Source organism: Nelumbo lutea, chromosome 1, assembly GCF_056320005.1.
Source record: "Nelumbo lutea isolate HS-2025 chromosome 1, American lotus-T2T, whole genome shotgun sequence".
NCBI lineage: Eukaryota > Viridiplantae > Streptophyta > Magnoliopsida > Proteales > Nelumbonaceae > Nelumbo > Nelumbo lutea.
The window spans coordinates 39554136-39575859 of NC_142684.1; the positions used below are offsets into that span (position 1 = coordinate 39554136).

At 41.1% G+C, this 21724-nt stretch overlaps 1 protein-coding gene across 1 annotated transcript in view; it reads left to right on the plus strand.

Annotated features, from left to right (window-relative positions):
* LOC148874351 (pectinesterase inhibitor-like) overlaps nt 1-20769 on the plus strand; it is a 41841-nt gene extending 21072 nt beyond the window's left edge. Inside the window, exon 2 of the mRNA XM_088960863.1 lies at nt 20282-20769. Coding sequence (XP_088816989.1) covers nt 20282-20769 — 488 coding nt within the window. The remainder of the gene's footprint in view (nt 1-20281) is intronic.
* Nucleotides 20770-21724: the final 955 nt, after the last annotated feature.

Sequence of the window (21724 nt, forward strand, 5' to 3'; positions counted from 1 at the left end):
CTCTTCTTGGGGATTTCAGCCAACGTAGTTTTGGTTATGTTATTTTTTAGAGAAGGATGTACAACATAGAGACCGTTCTCCAATTCCCCGTATGCAATGAATCTATTATTTCTTTTAATAGTAATCGTATTACTAAAGAAGACAGAATAACATCTGCACACAGTTTTGAGACAGAAATCAAATTTCTTCTTAAGTTTTGTATACAAAGACAATCTTTCAGTACAATAGTTCCTTCTCTAAAAAATAACTCCACGGTTCCTATGGCCGCAGCTGCAATAGTTGCAGTAGTCCCCAAGTAGAGAGTGACTTCTCCTTCACTCAGCCTTCTGCTTACCTTGAACCCATGCACTGAGTTACACGCATGAGTTGAAGCCCCAGAGTCAATACACCAGGACGTAGAAGCAACCAATAAATTGGTTTCTATAACACAAGTTTCAAAATTACCTTTCTTGGATTCTAGGTAGGCTGGACAGTTCCTTTTCCAGTGGCCGGTCTTCTTGCAGAAGTGACAGGCATCCGATGCTTTGTCTTTCTTCTGCTTCTTACCCTTAGTGGCTTTTTTCTGAGGCTTCTTTGCCTTCCTCTTTCTCTTGCCTGTCTTGCTAGCTTCAACAAGCATAGCTACAGGCTCATCCTTTCTAATCAGTTCTTCGGCTCTTTGCAATATGTTGCTGAGCTCTTGCAAGTTGACATTCTGCTTGTTCATGTTATAGTTCATGATGAACGGATTAAAGGAATGAGGTAAAGAATTAAGGATAGCATCTATCTGGGTCGCAAGGTCCAGCCTGGATTGAAGAGCCTCCAGTTCATTGATGTATCCCATCATCCGAAGACAATGGTCGTGAACTTGTTGGCCCTTGGACATTTGTGCAGTCATGAACTGTTTCAAGACCTTTTGCCGAGTAGAACAATTATGCTCTTTATACATCGTCCTGAGTTAGTCCAATATGTCCTTGGCAAGTTCGATCTGATCGAACTACCTCTGTATTGTGTTGTCCAAGGAGACAATGATGTAACTCCGGGCAAGGGAGTTTTTCTCCTCCCATTCCTGATAGTCTCTCCTTCGGGCCTCAAAAGCCCTGTCTCCCGGATGTTCCGGGGCAGGATTCTTTGCCACTTTGTCCAGCTTTTCAGAAATTGGGACCAACATAAGGTTCCTATACCGGTCGGCATAGTTTGGGCCCTTAAACTTGTTGTCATCAAGAAGCTTTGCAAATGATCTGTTTCCCATTTTCTAATAAAAGAGCAAACATCAGTCCACAACCTAATTTGATTCATGTTCATTTCATAGATATGGATTTTAATCTAGGATCCATTTCCATTTAGGAATCTCTGTGATTTCCCTCTTTTCTCAGTGACAAATACTACGGGTTGTCTCTGAAAATGTGGGAAATCACATAGGTGCACGGAGCCAACAGTTTTAGCTGCATAACCCCACCACCTTTCTATGAAGGATCATATCCACTCATCATATGAGTTTTCCCTTTGGCCTCTGTCAGACAAGGTTCAGAGCCGTTTTTAGGTAAACCTTCTGTCTAGTGAGTGCTTATCTATCATATTCGTGAACGCCAAGGTACCGTGAGAGAGTTCTCATTTTCTGGTGAAGTCCCTCCCACATCGGTCTATGATGCCCCTATCATCTTATGAAACACTTAGACAAGTCCAATAGCAAATGGATAGCCCATTTTCTGGTGCGTTTCCTCATTACTGAAGGACCCATCCTCATGCTAATTATGGAAGGCCTTTAGAGAGTTCATCATATGAATCACCCTATCACATGCACTCATATTAACTGGAGGTAACAGTTATTATGCCCTAGTTTGATTTAGGTCAAAACAAAAGTGACTCCCACTGACTTTCATAAAGTCAGATTTCGGTGGGCCTTTAATCAGCTAGGGATCCGTATGTAACCTCTTGATGAGGTGTGGGGCTCACCACTAAGGGAGGTCGTCCAATGACCAAAAGGGACACCATGGCAATGATGTGCATTCAGCCATGGTGTGCGCAAGAGCCACTATCGAATGAGCATGGGCCAAGCACTTATGGCCCATGTACGTAGCACATCACACATCCAAACATCTCATGCAGCGATAAATTGATCCAATCAATTAATTATCTGTAAGGCCCATTGGAATCCCATTTTAAATCCATAATATTAACCATTAATATTATCTAGGTATATGGGCTGAATTAGGGTTACCCAGTTCGGCCCATATAGCTTTATTCTTTGAAGTGGGCTTTTAGCACTTTTAACTATTTAAAACTTGGCCTTAATAGGTTGGGCCGAATTAACCATTTAATTAAATATCAATCCTCAGGCCCATTAGTGGGAAAATTAGAGCTGACTTTTAGCCTTGATTAAACCCTAGATTTGGTCCAAACAGTTTGAACCAATCTTGGTTCGAATTGGTCTAGGGTTTGATCTTTAATTAAATCTTTAATTCAAGAAAATAATCAGAAATTAAATAATTGATAAAAGAAAATCAAGAATCCGTTAATCAGGGCTTTTCGCATAATCTATCCTACAAAATAGAGGTTAGATCACAGATTGCAGTTTCACAAACTGCAAATTGCAGATTCTATGTCTCCCATCTGCGATATCTCCTTCTTTGCGAAATCTCCCTTTCTGTGCCACCATCTTCGATCCAAAAATAAATATAAATAGAAATCCTATTTCTATTAATAAATACATCAGATCGAATGCCTATACATTGAGTCTAAAAATAAAAAAAATTATTTACAGACCAAATGTGATAAATAAATTAAGAAACTGCAAATCTTGCAGTTCTTCCTGCGCAAACCAAGAATTCGATCTCCTCTTGTACGAACAACCCATAAATCATGAAAATCATAAAAAACTATTTTAAACAATAATCAGATTTATATAAAATTAATTTCAAATTATTTTCCCATCAATTTTTGGAACAAATTTCCCAAAACCCATATCTGCACAAATTGGGTAGAACGCCTTCTCCCTATTTGCGCAGGATTAGATCTGAAAGAGAATGGTTCAAGATTTGAACCATGGCTCTGATACCACTGAAGGGATAGGAAATCCATCACATGGACACCCAAAGATTGCAGAATAAAGGGGCGAATTTCAAAAGTTTTTCTCTCCCTTCAACTGCGAATCGAATTCCCTATTTAGAAAATCATATTTTCAAAGATCATTCTTGAACCATAAACTGAACCAGATTTGAACCAAAAGGAGTAGGGAGGACATACCTAATACAGAGAAACAATATCTCCCAATGGAGGTGTTCACGTCCAAGGATCCAAAATCTGCTCCCATTGAAGATGGCACAGTGCAGGATGGAGTAGAATTAGTAGTGTTCTTGTAAAAGAACTTAACCCTTCGCAAAAATCAACAGGACGGCTTGTGAATATAGCTCCAATCAATCTTTTCCCAAAAGACTGGTATCAAGATCAAATCTTGATTACCCCTATAGAGAGTAGGGGATCGAACTGCTGGAGGCAGCGGCTGTAGGAAGGAGGTGGCAAGAGAGTATTCACAGGGTGCAGAATTCTCTCTTCTTGTGATTTCAGCTCTGAAGAAAGAGTATTTTTGGTTGCATGTCAAAAGGGTACTGCCCCCTCCTCCTTTTATAGACTTAAAGGGATCAGCTCCTAATCCCATTAGGAGTTACTGAGCCAAATCATATTTGGATTAGAAGTCCCTTTAAGTGATAAGGGATAACCTTAATCTTATCTGCAGATAAGATCAGCCATCTCCTAATCTAATTAGGAGGCTTCCAGATCTAAATCTTATTTAGATCTTGGACTCTCTAAGTGGATAGGGTCTAGGCCCAATCCTATCAGCTGATCCATCTTAGAATTCACCCCTTTTTAATTGACTGGTCAAACCAGTCCAGTTCGAAATGGGCTTAAGGCCCATTTAAGGTTATGTATTCACTTATCCTTCTAAACTGCTGCTCAGTCGGGCTTCCTTGTATGGCGTGGGACCCAAACATTGATCTACACATCAACCACATGGGTTCGGCCCAGCCTTTGTTACAAGGCCTGGCCGAATACACTGTTATGGATAGTGCACCCCCTAAAAACCCATCTCATGGACTCTATGGGCCCAACACTTACCCTAAGTGGTCCCTGTGCCAAGCCACCTTGTAACACCCAGGGACTGGGTAGATGCAAGATTAGCCCATCAGGTATTATCCTCCATGGTCTTACACTTAACCTCTCAACCCATAATAATCATACATTGCCCGACAAGAGAGGACCTCTCCCTCGGCTGTAAGGAACAGTGTTGCACTCTCTGCTTATATGGATCTTGGGAATTAAACCTTTTGCAAATCATTTCGAAACCATAATATATATATACTTTTATATCTCATATAAAATATATTTTGCAAAACAAATCTCAATGATTGAAATCGGTGCTGGCAGTCTTGGTTTCCATCAGTGAGAGTGCATCCCCGATCATTACCTTTATCTGACAAAGGAGCTGATCCTGTCACTATGATCACCCACTCAGATGAATTATCAGACTGTCCCAACATACCCAGGTTTTGACCCCCACTAAGGATTTCACTGATTGATATATGAAAGACAACCCAATCTGACACCTAGTGCAGTATCATAATCGAGTCTAGGGGTCGGGTGTAACTTTCTAGTTTTGCCCATCAATCTCCAAGGTCCAGTGCAATACTAGAAATCTGGTCCAATTCATGGATTCAATTAATCCAAAATTGTATGTGCCTAGGGTCTCACCCTGGCAGCTGAGACAGGCCACCCCAACCGACTTGGAGGCACCACAGTGTCGGCCTTGTTATGGTAGGTCTCCCCAGACCGGCCCACTGGCTGTGAACATTCCAAACTAACACGAATCTCACTAAGTGTCCAGTTTAAGGGTATTACACAGAAACATACCAAGGGAACATGAATCAAATATGCACTTTTATTCATTTACAATAAACTCATAAAGTACATCATTTTGATTAAAGCTAAGGGCATACAAAACTGTCCAACAAGATCCTTTTGGAAGCCTCACACTTGGTTCAAAGGTGTGCTGAATTTTAGGAAAACTTGTAATTAGTTTCCATAACTGGTGATTGGTGTCTAAGGAAAGAGGTTAAACAGCTATGCCAAAGCGAGTTTTGTGGTTACTTAATTAAATATGCACTTTTATTCATTTACAATAAATTCATAAAGTACATCATTCTGATTGAAGCTAAGGGCATAAAAAACTATCTAACAGCACCCACTTGCACTTAGGTCCAATCAGGTACAAGTCGGAGTCCCATGCTTAGCACGTGTTTCTCAAACACTTTCTGTGTCAGTGGCTTAATCAATGGGACTGCCACATTCTCCGCTGTTGCTACCTCTCAACATCAACCTCCTGTTGTCACACAACAGTGGAATGGGTGATGTGCTGAATTCCAAATTCAGGAATGAACACTTTCATTCATAAGGCAACCTCACTTATGACAATGTGTTCGGCTTCGGTTGTGGATTTTTAATTTGCTACTTACGACCCCTGTTTGCTGACATTCAAGAAACAACACAATCCTATCATGAAAACATATCCAGATGTAGACTTTTATCATTTGGATCCAACTGGAAATCGGCATCTGTATACCCTTGGATCTGTAGTGAACTACTATCGATACTAGACAAAACTCTTTTGTCCTTCGAAGGTACTTAAGTATTCTTTTCATAGCAGTCCAGTGCTCCTACCCTGGGTTGGCCTGAAATCTGCTTACTACACTCACTACCTGAACAATGTCTGGACGAGGGCACAGCATGGCATATATGATGCTTCCTACGGATGAGGCATAGGGAACGTCTTTCCTGCCATCAATCTCCTCAGAAGTCTTGGGAGACATCTTCTTGGAGAGAATGACTCCGTGCCTGAAAGGAACATTTCCTTTCTTAGAGTTTTCCATGCCGTATCTTTTGATTATTTTGTCAATGTAGGCAGATTGGGATAATCCTATTATCCTCTTTGATCTATCTCTATAGAGTCGAAGACCTAGTATATAGGAGGCTTCGCCAAGATCTTTCATGGAGAATTGCTGTGAAAGCCATACTTTCACCGTAGTTAGCATTCCTACATCATTCCCAATGAGTTACATACAGAACCAAGAAGGTAACCTTATCTCTACTGTACTTTCTGTAGACACAGGGTTCATCCGAATTCTGCTCAAAGTCAAACGATTTGATAGCAGAGTCAAAACGGATGTTCCAACTTCTAGAAACTTTCTTAAGTCCATAAATGGATCTATTAAGTTTACATACCTTGTTTTCCTAACCTGCAATAATAAAGCCTTGCGGCTGCTGCATATAGATATCTTCAGTAAGATCTCAATTCAGGAATGCAGTTTTGACATCCATCTGCCAAATCTCATAATCATGGTATGCTGCTACAGCTAGCAAGATTCTAGTGGATTTAAGCATGGCCAGGGATTTAAAGGTTTCCTCATAATTGATGCCCTCTTTCTGAGTGTACTCTTTTGCCATTTGAAGGTCTCTACCCTACCATCGGGGCCCTTCTTCCTCTTGTAAATCCATTTGCAACCAATTGCTTTTACCCCGGAGGGTGGATCTACTAGAGTCTAGACTCCATTGGTCTCCATTGAGTCCATCTCAGTTCTCATGGCCTCCACCCAAGTCACGGGATCCTCCTCACTAGTCAAGGTTTCCACCAGGTAACTATCCTGGTCACAATCATAATGGACTGGTGGCTTGGATACCCGAGTGGATCTTCTAGGTTGGTCACTACCTGGAACTCGTGGGACATCTCCCACTGCTCCTGAACTCTCCTCATCAAGAACAACTTCTTGACGATGGGTGTCCAGGATAAAATCGGTTTCCATGAATTGTGCATTTCGACTGCAGAACACTTTCCACTCACTTAGGTCATAGAATAGATAACCTACATAGCCTTTTGGGTAGCCTACAAACAGGCAATGGCTGGTCTTGGATTCCAACTAGTCTACACTCATTCTTTTAACATGTGCTAGACAACCCTAAATCTTCAAGTGTTTGACACTTGGTTTCTTTCCAGTCCAAAGTTCATTTGGAGTATTCAAAACCAATTTGGTTGGAACCCGATTTAGCACGTAAACCATAGTCTCTAGTGCCTAACCCCAAAAGGATGTGGGTAACTCTGAGTGTATGAGAAGCGACCAGACCATATTGAATAAGGTCCTATTCCTCCTCTCTGAAACACTATTAAGTTGTGGTGTAGCAGGAGGAGCTAATTGTGATACTATCTCATTGTCCTTTAAGTAGTCCCTCAATTCATTAGAGAGATACTCGCCACCTCGATCTGATTGAAGGGCTTTAATTTCTCTCCCTAACTATTTCTCAACCTCTTGTCTAAACTCTTTGATCTTTTCAAAGGATTCAGACTTGTGTCTCATTAGGTACACGTAACCATATTGTGAGAAATCATTTGTGAAGGTGATGAAATACACGTGTTGATTTTGTGTCCTTACACTTAGGGGACCACATACATCAGTATGTATTAGGTCAAGTGTGCCTGTACATCTTTCAGGCTTACCGTTAAATGGCCGTTTTGTCATCTTGCCATGTAGGCAAGGCTCACAGGTGGGAAGATCTTCTACAGTTAGAAAATCCAAAGGATCATCCCTTATCAACCTTGTGATTCGGTCAACACCGATGTGGCCATGTCGGTAATGCCACAGACATGTGGGATTAACTGTATCACGGACTCTCTTCTTGGGGATTTCAGCTGACATAGTTTCAGTTATGTTAGATTTTAGAGAAGGATGTAGAACATAGAGACTGTTCTCCAGTTCCCCGTATGCGATGAATCTGTTATTTCTTTTAATAGTAATCGTATTACTAAAGAAGACAGAATAACCATCTGCACACAGTTTTGAGACAAAAATCAAAATTCTCCTTAAATTTTGTACATAAAGACAATCTTTTAATACAATTGTTCATTCTCTAAAAAGTAACTCCACGGTTCCTATGGCCAAGACTGCAGCAGTTGCAGTATTCCCCAAGTAGAGTGTGACTTCTCCTTCACTCAGCCTTCTGCTTACCTTGAACCCCTGTAGTGAGTTACACACATGAGTTGAAGCCCCAGAGTCAATACACCAGGATGCAGAAGCTACCAATAAATTGGTTTCTAGAACACAAGTTTTGAAATTACCTTTCTTGGATTCCAGGTAGGCAGGACAGTTCCTTTTCCAATGGCCGGTCTTCTTGCAGAAGTGACAAGCATCCGATGCTGTCTTTCTTCTGCTTCTTGGGTTTGGCAGCCTTCTTTTGGGGCTTTCTCTTTGCCTTCCTTTTCTTGCCTGATTTTCCAGTTTCAACAAGCATGGCAATGGGTCATCCTTTTTAATCAGTTATTCGGCCCTCTGCAACATATTGCTGAGTTCCTACAAGCTGACGTTCAGCTTGCTCATGTTGTAGTTCATGATGAATGGATTAAAGGATGGAGGCAGAGAGTTGAGAATAGCATCGATCTGTGTTACCAGATCTAGCCTGGATCCAAGAGCCTCCAGTTCGTTGATATAACCCATCATCTAGAGACAATGGTTGTGAACTTGTTGGCTCTTGGACATCTACGCGGTCATGAACTGTTTCAAGACCTTCTACCGAGTAGAACGATTTTGCTCTTCGTACATTGTCTTAATACTATCCAATACGTCCTTGGCAAGTTCGATCTGATCGAACTGCCTCTGAATTGGATTGTCCAAGGAGGCAATGATATAGTAGTGGGCAAGGGAGTTTTTCTACTCCCATTCTTGGTGTTCTCTTCTACGGCTCTCAGAAGCCCTATCTCTCGGACGATCCAGGGTAGGATTCTTGGCTACCTTATCCAACTTTTTAGAGGTTAAGACCAACATAAGGTTCCTGTACTAGTTGGCATAGTTTGGGCCCTTAAGCTTGTTGTCATCAACAAGCTTTGCATAAGATTTGTTTGCCATTTTCTGATAAAAGAGCAAGCATCAGTCCACAACATAATTTGATTCATGTTCATTACATAGATATGGATTTTAATCTACGATTCATTTCCATTTATTCATCTCTGAGATTTCCCTCATTTCTCAGTGACGGAGACTACGGGTTGTCTCTGGAAATGTGGGAAATCACATAGGGTGCATGGAGCCAACTGTTTCAGCTGCATAACCCCACCACCTTTCTGTGAAGGATCATATCCACTCATCATATGAGTTTTTCCATTGGCTTTTGTTAGACAAGGTTCAGAGCCGTTTTCAGGTAAACCTTTCTGTCCAGTGAGTGCTTACCTATCATATTCGTGAACGCCAAGGTACCGTGAGAGAGTTCCCATTTTCTGGGGAAGCCCCTCCCACATCGGTCTATGATGCCCCTATCATCTTATGAAACACTTAGACAAGCCCAGCAGCAAATGGATAGCCCATTTTCTGGTGCGTTTCCTCATTACTGAAGGACCCATCCTCATGCTAATGATGGAAGGCCTTTAGAGAGTTCATCATATGCATCTCCCTATCACATGCACTCATATTAGCTGGAGGGAACTTTTATTACGCCCTAGTTTGATTTAGGTCAAACCAAAGTGGCTCCCCTTGACTTTCATAAAGTCGGATTTCGGTGGGCCTTAATCGGCTAGGGTTCCGCACGTAACCTCTTGATGAGGTGTGGGGGCCCACCACTGAGGGAGGTCATCCAATGACCAAAAAGGGACACCATGGCAATGATGTGCATTCAGCCATGGTGTGCACAAGAGCCAATGTCGATTAAGCATGGGCCAAGCACTTATGGCCCATGTACGCAGCACATCACACATCCATACATCTCATGCAGGGATAAATTGATCCAATCAATTAATCATCTGTAAGGCCCATTGGAAGCCCATTTTAAATACATAATATTAACCATTAATATTATCTAGGTATATGGGCTGAAGTAGGGTAACCCAATTTGGCCCATATATCTTTATCCTTTGAAGTGGGCTTTTGGCAGTTTTAACTATTTAAAATTGGGCCTTTATAGGTTGGGCCAAATTAACCATTTAATTAAATATCAATCCTCAGCCCCATTAGTGGGAAAAATATGGCTGACTTTTAGCCTTGATTAAACCCTAGATTTGGTCCAAACAGTTTGAACCAATCTTAGTTCAAATGGGTCTAAGGTTTGATCTTTAATTAAATTTTTAATTCAAGAAAATAATCTAAAATTAAAGAACTGATAAAAGGAAAAATAGGAATCAGTCAAACAGGGTTGTTCGCACAATCCATCCTACAAAACAGAGGTTAGATCACAGTTTTGCAGTTTCATAAACTGCAAATCTCAGATAGCGAATGTCCCATCTGTGAAATCTCCTTCCATGCACCGCCATCTTCGATCCAAAATAAAAATAAATAGAAACCCTATTTCTATTAATGATTACATCAGATCGAATACCTATACATTGAGTCTAAAAATAAAAAAAAATTATTTACAAACCAAATGTAGTAAATAAATCAAGAAACTGCAAATCTTGCAGTTTTCCTTGCGCAAACCAAGAATTCGATCTCCTCTTGTACGAACAACCCATAAATCAAGAAAATTAGAAAGAACGGTTCTAAATAATAATCAGATTTATAGAAAATTAATTTCAGATTATTTGCCCATCAATTTTGGAACAAGTTTCCCAAAACCCATATCTGCACAAATTGGGTAGAACGCCATCTGCCCATTTGCACGGGTTCAGATCTGAAACAAAATGGTTCAAGATTTGAACCCGTGGCTATGATACCACTGAAGGGATAGGATATCCATCACATGGATGCCTAAAGATTGTAGAAAAAGGGGGAGAATTTCAAAAATTTTCTCTCCCTTCAACTGGGAATCACATTCCCTATTTAGAAAATCATATTTTCAAGGATCATTCTTGAACCATAAACTGAACCAGATCTGAACCAAAAGGAGTAGGAAGGGATTATACATGATACGGAGAAACAGTATCTCCCAGTGGAGGTGTTCACGCCCAAGGAAGGATCCAAAATCTGCTCCCACTAAAGATGGCACAATGTAGGATGGAGCAGAATTAGTAGTGTTCTTCCAAAAGAACTTGACCCTTCGCAAAAATCAACATGATGACTTGTGAATACAACTCCAATCAATCTTTTCTCCAAAAGATTGTTATCAAGATCAAATCTTGATTACTCCTGTATAATAGGAGGTTGAACTGCTGGAGGTGGCGGCTTTAGGAAGGTGGCGGCAAGAGAGTATTCACAGGGAGCAGAAATTCTCTCTTGTTGTGATTTCAGCTCTGAAGACAGGAATTGTGTATTGCATATCTAAAGGTTGTCGCCCCCACCCCCTTTTATAATCTTAAAGGGATCAGCTCCTAATCTCAACAGGAGTTGCTAATCCAAATCATGTTTGGATAAGAAGTCCCTTTAAGTGATAATGGAAAACCCTTATCTTATCTGCAGATCAGATCAGCCATCTCCTAATCTAATTAGGAGGCTTCCAGATCTAAATCTTATTTAGATTTTGGACTCTATAAGTGGATAGGGTCTGGGTCCAATCCTATCAGCTGATCCATCTCAGAATTTGCCCCTTTAAATGACAAATAAAATTAGCCCATTTTGAAATGGGCTTAAGGCCCATTTAAGGTTATGTATTCACTTAGCCGTCAAAATTGCTGCCCAGTTGGGCTTCCTTGTATGGCGTGGGACCCAAACATTGATCTACACATCAACCACATGGGTTCGGCCCAGCCTTTGTTACAAGGCCTGGCCGAATACACTGTTATGTATAGTGCACCCCCTAAAAACCCATCTCATGGGCTGTATGGGCCCAACACTTACCCTAAGTGGTCCCTGTGCCAAGCCACCTTGTAACACCCAGGGACTGGGCAGATGCAAGATTAGCCCATCAGGTATTATCCTCCATGGTCTTACACTTAACCTCTCAGCCCATAATGATCATACATTGCCCAACAAGAGAGGACCTCTCCCTCGGCTGTAAGGAACAGTGTTGCACTCTCTGCTTATATGGATCTTGGGAATTAAACCTTTTGCAAATCATTTCGAAACCATAATATATATATACTTTTATATCTCATATAAAATATATTTTGCAAAACAAATCTCAATGATTGAAATCGGTGCCGGCAGTCTTGGTTTCCATCAGTGAGAGTGCATCCCCGATTGAAGCTAAGGGCATACAAAACTGTCCAACACTAACCTCTGTTTTGCAGGATGGATTGTGCAAACAACCCTAGTTGACTGATTCTTGTTTCTGCTTTATTAGTTCTTTAATTTCAGATTATTTTCAGGAATTAAAGATTTAATTAAAGATCAAACCCTAGACCCTTTCAAAACAAGATTGGTTCAAACTGTTTGGACCAACTCTAGGGTTTAATCAAGGTTGAAAGTCAACCCTAATTTTCCAACTAATGGGGCTAATGGTTGATATTTAATTAAATGGTTAATTCAGCCCAACCTGTAAAGGCCCAATTTTAAATAGTTAAAAATGCCAAAAGCCCACTTCAAAGGATAAAGCCATATGGGCCAAACTGGGCAGCCCTAATTCAGCCCATATACCTAGATAATATTAATGGTTAATATTATGGATTTAAAATGGGCTTCCAATGGGCCTTACAGATGATTAATTGATTGGATCAATTTATCCCAGCATGAGATGTGTGGATGTGTGATGTGCTGCGTACATGGGCCATAAGTGCTTGGCTCATGCTTAATTGACAGTGGCTCCTGCGCACACCATGGCTGAATACACATCATTGCCATGGTGTCCCTTTTAGTCATTGGATGACCTCCCTCAGTGGTGGGCCCCACACCTCATCAAGAGGTTTCATGCGAAACCCTAGCCGATTAAGGCCCACCGAAATCTGACTTTATGAAAGTCAGTGGGAGCCACTTTGGTTTGACCTAAATCAAACTAGGGCATAATAATTGTTCCCTCTAGCTAATATGAGTTTATGTGATAGGGAGATTCATATGATGAACTCTCTAAAGGCCTTCCATCATTAGCACGAGGATAGGTCTTCAGTAATGAGGAAACGCACTAGAAAATGGGCTATCCATTTGCTGTTGGGCTTGTCTGAGTGTTTCATGAGATGATAGGGGCATAACAGACTGATGTGGGAAATCTCAGAGATGAATAAATGGAAATCGAACGTAGATTAAAATCCATATCTATGTAATGAACATGAATCAAATTAGGCTGTGGATTGATGTTTGCTCTTTTATCAGAAAGTGGCAAACGGATCTTTTGCAAAGCTTCTTGATGACAACAAGTTTAAGGGCCCAAACTATGCCGACTGGTACAGGAACCTTATGTTGGTCCTAGCTTCTAAACAGCTAGACAGAGTGGCAAAGAATCCTGCCCCGGAGTGTCCGGGCAATAGGGCTTATGAGGCCCGAAGGAGAGACTATCAAGACTGGGAGGGGAAAAACTCCCTTGCCCAGTGTTACATCATTGCCTCCTCGGACACCCCAATACAGAGGCAGTTCGATCAGATCGAACATGCCAAGGACATATTGGACAGTCTCAGGATGATGTATGAAGAGCAGAATCGTTCTACTCGACAAAAGGTCTTGAAACAGTTCATGACCGCACAAATGACCGAGGGCTAACAAGTTCATGACCATTGTCTTCGGATGATGGGATACATCAATGAATTGGAGGCTCTTGGATCCGGGGTGGACCTTGCAACCCAGATAGATGCTATCCTTAATTCTTTGACTCCTTCATTTAATCTGTTCATTATGAACTATAATATGAACACGCTAAATGTCAGCTTGCAAGAGATCAACAATATGTTGCAAAGAGCCAAAGAACTAATTAGAAAGGATGAGCCTGTAGCTATGCTTGTTGAAGCTAGCAAGACAGGCAAGAGAAAGAGGAAGGCAAAGAAGCCTCAGAAGAAAGTCACTAAGGGTAAGAAGCAGAAGAAAGACAAAGCATTGGATGCCTGTCACTTCTGCAAGAAGGCCGGCCACTGGAAAAGGAACTGTCCTGCCTACCTGGAATCCAAGAAAGGTAATTTTGAAACTTGTGTTATAGAAACCAATTTATTGGTAGCTTCTGCATCCTAGTGTATTGACTCCGGGGCTTCAACTCCTGCGTGTAATTCACTGCAGGGGTTCAAGGTAAGCAGAAGGCCGAGTGAAGGAGAAGTCACACACTACTTGGGGACAACTGCAACTGTTGCAGCCACGACCATAGGAACTGGGGAATTATTGTTTAGAGAAGGAACAATTGTACTAAAAGATTGTCTTTATGTACAAAATTTAAAGAGAAATTTGATTTATGTCTCAAAACTATGTGCAGATGGTTATTATGTCTTCTTTAGTAATACAATTACTATTAAAAGAAATAACAGATTCATCGCATACGGGGAATTGGAGAACAATCTCTATGTTCTACATCCTTCTCTAGAAACTCACATAACCAAAACTGCATCGGCTGAAATCCCAAGAAGAGAGCCCGTGATATAGTTAATCCCATGTGTTTGTGGCATTACCGACTTGGCCACATCGGTGTTGACTGAATCACAAGGTTTGTAAAGGATGGTCCTTTGGATTTTCTAACTGTGGAAGATCTTCCCACCTGCGAGCCTTGCCCACAAGGCAAGATGACGAAACAGCCATTTAACGGTAAGCTTGAAAGATGTACAACCACACTTGACCTAATACATACTGATGTATATGGTCCCCTGAGTGTTAGGACATGAAATCAACACGTGTATTTCATCACCTTAACAGATGATTTTTCACGATATGGTTACGTGTACCCAATGAGACGCAAGTCTGAATCCTTTGAAAAGTTCAAAGAGTTCAGACAAGAGGTCGAGAAACAGTTAGGGAGAGAAATTAAAGCCCTTTGATCAGATCGAGGTGGCAAGTATCTCTTTGACGAATTCAGGGACTACTTAAAGGACAATGGGATAGTATCACAATTAGCTCCTCCTGCTACCCCACAACTTAATGGTGTTTCAGAGAGGAGGAATAGGACTTTATTGGATATGGTCCGGTCGCTTCTCATACACTCAGAGTTACCCACATCCTTTGGGGTTACGCATTAGAGACTGTGATTTACGTGCTGAATCGGGTTCCAACCAAATCGGTTCCAAATACTCCATATGAACTTTGGACCGGAAAGAAACCAAGTGTCAAACACTTGAAGATTTGGGGTTGTCCAACACACGTTAAAGGAACGAGTGCAGACAAGTTGGATTCCAAGACCAGACGTTGCCTATTTGTAGGCTACCCAAAAGGCTCTGTAGGTTACCTATTCTATGACCCAAGTTAGCAGAAAGTGTTCTGCAGTCGAAATGCACAATTCTTGGAAACCGATTACATCCTGGACACCCATCGTCAGGAAATTGTTCTTGATGAGGAGAGCTCAGGAGTAGTGGGAGATGTCCCACAAGTTCTAGGTAGTGACCAACATAGAAGATCCACTCGGGTATCCAGGCCACCAGTTCGTTATGGTTATGATCAGGATAGTTATCTAGTGGAAACCTTGACTAGTGACGAGGATCCCGTGACCTACGTGGAAGCTATGTTGGACATAGATTCCCAGAAGTGGGTGGAGGACATGAGAGCAGAGATGGACTCAATGGAGACCAATGGAGTCTGGGCTCTAGTAGATCCATCCTCCGCGGTAAATGCAATCGGTTGCAAATGGATTTACAAGAGGAAGAAGGGCTCTGATGGTAGGGTTGAGACCTTTAGAGCTCATCTGGTGGCGAAAGAGTGCACTCAGAAAGAGGGCATCAATTATGAGGAAACCTTTAAATCCCTGGCAATGCTTAAATCCACTAGAATCTTGCTAGCTGTAGCAGCATACCATGATTATGAGATTTGGCAGATGGATGTCAAAACTGCATTCTTGAATTGAGATCTTACTGAAGATATCTATATGCAGCAGCCGCAAGGCTTTATTATTGCAGGTTAGGAAAACAAGGTATGTAAACTTAATAGATCCATTTATGGACTTAAGAAAGTTTCTAGAAGTTGGAACATCCGTTTTGACTCTGCTATCAAATCGTTTGACTTTGAGCAGAATCCGGATGAACCCTGTGTCTATAGGAAGTACAGTGGAGATAAGGTTACATTCTTGGTTTTGTATGTAGATGACATTCTACTCATTGGGAATGATGTAGGAATGTTAACTACGGTGAAAGTATGTCTTTCACAGCAACTCTCCATGAAAGATCTTGGAGAAGCCTCCTATATATTGGGTTTTCGACTCCATAGAGATAGATCGAAGTGGATAATAGGATTATCCTAATCTGCTTACATTGATGAAATAGTCAAAAGATATAGCATGGAGAACTCCAAGAAAGGAAATGTTCCTTTCAGGCACGGAGTCACTCTTTCCAAGAAGATGTCTCCCAAGACTTCTGAAGAGATTCATGGCATGAAAGACATTCCCTATGCCTCTGCCGTAGGAAGCATCTTGTATGCCATGCTGTGCACTCGTCCTGACATTTGTCAGGTAGTGAGTGTAGTAAGAAGATTTCAGTCCAACACAGGGTAGGAGCATTGGACTGTTGTGAAAAACATACTTAAGTACCTTCGAAGGACAAAAGAGTTTTGTCTAGTATTCGATGGTAGCTCACTATAGATCCAAGGGTATACATATGCCGATTTCTAGTCAGATCCAGATGATAGAAAGTCTACATCTAGATATGTTTTCACGATAGGATCGTGTGTTGTTTGTTGGAAAAGCAGCAAACAAGGGTCCACTGCAGACTCCACGATCGAGGCCGAGTACATTGCCGCATGTGAGGCTACCAAAGAAGCCGTGTGGATGAAAAAGTTTGTTCACGAGTTGGGAATAGTTCCATCCAGCACATCACCCATCCTATTGTTGTGTGACAACAATGGAGCCATTGCTCAGGCAATGAGCCACGAGCCCACTCGAAGTTGAAGCACATCGAGAGGAAGTACCATGTACTGCGGGAGATTGTTGGTAGAGGGGACATCCTAATTCAGAAGGTAGCGTCAACGAAAAATGTAGCAGACACATTGATGAAGCCACTATCATAGAAAGTGTTTGAGAAACACAAGGAAAGCATGAGACTCTGGCTTGTACCTGATTGGACCTAAGTGCAAGTGGGAGCTGTTAGACAGTTTTGTATGCCCTTAGCTTCAATCAAGATGATGTACTTTATGAGTTTATTGTAAATGAATAAAAGTGCAAATTTGATTCATGTTCCCTTGGTATGTTTCTGTGTAATACCCTTAAACTGGACACTTAATGAGATTCGTGTTAGTTTAGAATGTTCATAGCCAGTGGGTTGGTCTGGGGAGACCTACCCTAACAAGGCTGACACTGTGGTGCCACCAAGTCGGTTGGGGTGGCCTGTCTCAGCTGCTAGGGTGAGACCCTAGGCACATACAGTGTAGGATTAATTGAATCTATGAATTGGACCAGATTTTCAGTATTGCCCTAGACCCTGGAGATTGATGGGCAAAATTGGAAAGTTTCACTCGACCCCTAGACTCGATTATGATACTGCACTAGGTGTTGGATTGGGCTGTCTTTGATATACCATTCAGTGAGATCCTTAGCGGGGGTCAAAACCGGGGTATGTTGGGACAGTCTGAGAATTCATCCGAGTGGGTGATCATAGTGACAGGATCAGCCCCTTTGTCGGACAGGATCATAGTGACATGATCAGGGATGCACTCTTACTGATGGAAACCAAGACTACCGACAGTCGATTTTAATCGTTGAGATTTGTTTTGCAAAATATATTTTATATGAGATATAAACGTATATATATTATGGCTTCGAAATGATTTGCAAAAGGTTTTAATTCCCTGGATCTATGTAAGCAAAGAGTGCAACACTGTTCCTTGCAGCCGAGGGAGAGGTCCTCTCTTGTCAGGCAGTGTGTGATCATTATGGGCTGAGAGGTTAAGTGAAAGACCATTGAGGATAATACCTGATGGGCTAATCTTGCATCTGTCCACAGTCCTTGGGTGTTACAAGGTGGCTTGGTCCAGGGACCACTTAGGGTAAGTGTTGGGCCCATAGAGCCCATGAGATGAGTTTCAGGGGGTGCATTGTCCATAATAGTGTATTCGGCCAGGCCTTGTAACAAAGGCTGGGCCGAACTCATGTGGCTGATGTGTAGATCAATGTTTGGGTCCCATGCCATACAAAGAAGCCCATCTAGGCATCAGTTTGGAAGGCTAAGTGAATACATAACATTAAATGGGCCTTAAGCCCATTTCAAACTCGGCAGGTTTGACTAGTCAATTAAAAAGGGGCAAATTCTGAGATGGATCAGCTGATAGGACCCCAGACCCTATCCACTTAGAGAGTCTAAGATCTAAATAAGATTTAGATTTGGAAGCCTCCTAATTAGATTAGGAGATGGCTGATCTGATCTACAGATAATATAAGGGTTATCCCTTATCACTTAAAGGGACTTCTAATCCAAATATGATTTGGATCAATAATTCCTAATGGGATTAGGAGCTGATCCCTTTAAGTCTATAAAAGGAGGAGAGGGGCGGTAGTCTTTTGACATGCAACCAATATATTCTTGTCTTCAGAGTTGAAATCACAAGAAGAGAGAGTTCTACACCCTGCGAATACTCTCTTGCCACCTCCTTCCTGTAGCCGCCGCCTTCAGCAATTCGATCTCCTTCTCTCTACAGGAGTAATCAAGATTTGATCTTGATACCAATTTTTTGGGGAAAAAATTGATTGGAGCTGTATTCACAAGCCATCATGTTGATTCTTGTGAAGGGTCATATTCTTTTGGAAGAACATTGTTGATTTTGCTCCATCCTACACTGTGCCATTTTCAGTGGGAGCAGATGTTGGATCCTTCCTTAGGCGTGAATACCTCCATTGGGAGATATTGTTTCTCTGTATCAGGTACATCCTCCCTCTTACTCCTTTTGGTTCATATCTAGTTTGATAATGGTTTAAGATTGATCCTTGAAAAATATGTTTTTCTAAAATAGGAAATTCGATTCCCTACAAAGATGGGAGAAATGTTTGAAATTCGCCCAGTCCATTCTGCAAGATTTGGGCATCCATATGATGGATATCCTATCCCTTTAGAAAGTTGGGGTCACCAGAATGCCCACTAAGACGTAACCCCAACATTTTGAATAGAAGAAGCAAGGATTTGAGACTTCATTTTTTATCAATATATGGATGGTTGATAAAGAAAATTAGATGACAGTCAAATGACATTATGTCTTTTCAAATGTCACTTAATGGTTGGTTAACAGATTAGTTAATAACAGGTAATAGATTGACACATTTTGAAAATTCGGATACTAAATTGTCGCGTTTTAAATTTCGGGGACCAAAGTGGCACTAAGCCCAAAGTACAGGTACTAATCGAGAAATTTCCCTTTTTCTCTTTTCTTTCTCTTTGTCTGTTGTTTTGGTTTGTTCTTGTCTTCTTTCTCAATTTCTGTTTTCTAAAAAAAACAAACATGGCTTATGGGCTTTGCAGGTGAGGTCCACCTCGCTGCTATGTGAAAGCCCACCTAAAACGAACAGAGACCGAATCTTCTCCTCACACAGGGTACCTCAAACCGACTTCACACGCACATTCTACCATGCATTGGTAACATCTCCATACTTTTACTTTTAAGTTATTATTAACCGGAGATATTCCCGATGCATGGCAGATGTGACTATGAGGCGCCCATTTGTGAGGAGCAGATCCCTTCTCAAACGGACACTGATTTGGATTTGAATCCATGGGAGGGCGTTGTAACTTGCCACCTGTCCTAATCCACGGGTGACGTGTCACCCTAAAGATTAACTTTAATACCTAAATACTGAGCCAATTAATCCCGATCATATTTATCAATTCTCTTCCAAATGCACCGGAATTGGTCGTATTCTAAATTTCTAACTTCTAAACAAAGCAAAAGAAATAACCAACCTGCCAGCCTAATACTGATCCCCTCTTCCAAAACGGGGTAATCAGCAGTTACTTCTTTACTAATTTTTCTTTTTTTTACCATTAAATTTGTAATTAACAGTTATCAGAACGGTTTACTAATTTTCTTTACTAATTTTCTTTTTTTCATGTTGTTGTTGCAACTATTGAATTAACATCATCAATCAATACGCGCCTTTTCCTGTACTAAACAAATATAAATTTAATTAAACTAGGACCTATTGCACTAACAACAGAGAGAGAGAGAGAGCGCCCTGAGCTCGCCCTACATCAGAATTGAGAAAGAAAAAGATCGTATGGCCTCTCTCCTCTATTCTCGTTTTCACCTCCTCCTTCTACATCTCCTTTTCTTCCTCTTCCTCCGAAATTCATCATCATCATCATCATCGGTTTCAGCATTGGGTACAACCATAACCGATCCCCCTTCGTTGGTTGAGAGTGTGTGTACCAAATCTAAAGACTACACATTTTGTACGAAGGCTCTTAATTCTGATCCACGTTCCCCGTCGGCAGAAGTTACAGACCTCGCCCGCATCTCTGTGGAATTGGCTGAGAAAAACGCAACGGAAACCCTAGGATACATAAAGCAATTGCTGAATGGCACTAATAATAACAATAATACTGATGATAACCTGAAGAAAGCGCTCCTCCTGTGTGAGACCGAGTATGAGAATGGCGTTGCCTCCCTTCAGACTGCACTCAACAACCTAGAAACAGGTTCTTATGACGATGTGAACGTGCTAGCTTCGCTTGCCTATGAAGCCATTCAAGCTTGTGATAAGGCTTTTGGGGAAGGAAAAGTTCATGAGCCGACGCTGTCCCCCATGAATCAGAATACGATGCTGCTCTGTGACATGTCAACCGTCATCTCCAGTGTTATTTGATTGACCCACATTATTTGTTTCACCATCTCCACTCATCATGATATATACATATATAATTTTCAGGTTTCTGTCAAAACATTTTCAATAAAGTATCCTTGTTTATAGGCACTAGATGCATTGTGAGCATCCCACAAATGCGTATGTGTTCTTAGAAGCCAACAACCAATATATATAAGATGTCATTTCTCCTCCACTAATGTTTTCAATCCTATACAATGTTAAATTGGGCTTAATTATTGTCAACCGTCATCTTCACTCATCATGATATATACATATATAATTTTCGGGTTTCTGTCAAAACATTTTTAATAAGGTATCCTTGTTTATAGGCACTAGATGCATTGTGAGCATCCCACAAATGCGTATGTGTTCTTAGAAGCCAACAACCAATATATATAAGATGCCATTTCTCCTCCACTGATGTTTTCAATCCTATACAATGTTAAATTGGGCTTAATTATTGTCATCGAGTTGATCTCATTGATAAAGAAATGCTAGCTCGATTTATAAAGAGAAAGAAGAAGAAATTGTACTTTTTCTTCCCTCCATGTGGCTATACAACCTGGGGAAGATAGAGGGGTAGCCCATCCCCAATCTTATAAAGGCAGGACTCGACCCAATACTCCATTACAACCAGCTAGGAACCTTGCCAATTGAGCCAGTTGGCATCTTCATACCAAATTGTACCTCTTGATGAAATCAAGAAATTTAGGGTTGTTTGTTTGTTTGATTCCCCTCAATTCTACCTCCAGCATTTAAGGGTGAATGAATTTTTACTTCCCCAAAGTAATAGCCAATCTCTTAAGCTGCTGAGTGCTGGCCAAATTCCTTACTCTTTGATCCAATGCGTTTCTCTCTTCTATAAGCATTTTTTGTTGGTATTTACTCATTGAAATATCCAAAGGTTTCCTCAGAATATTTCCCTGGCAGTGCATATATGTGTAGGAAGTGTAAA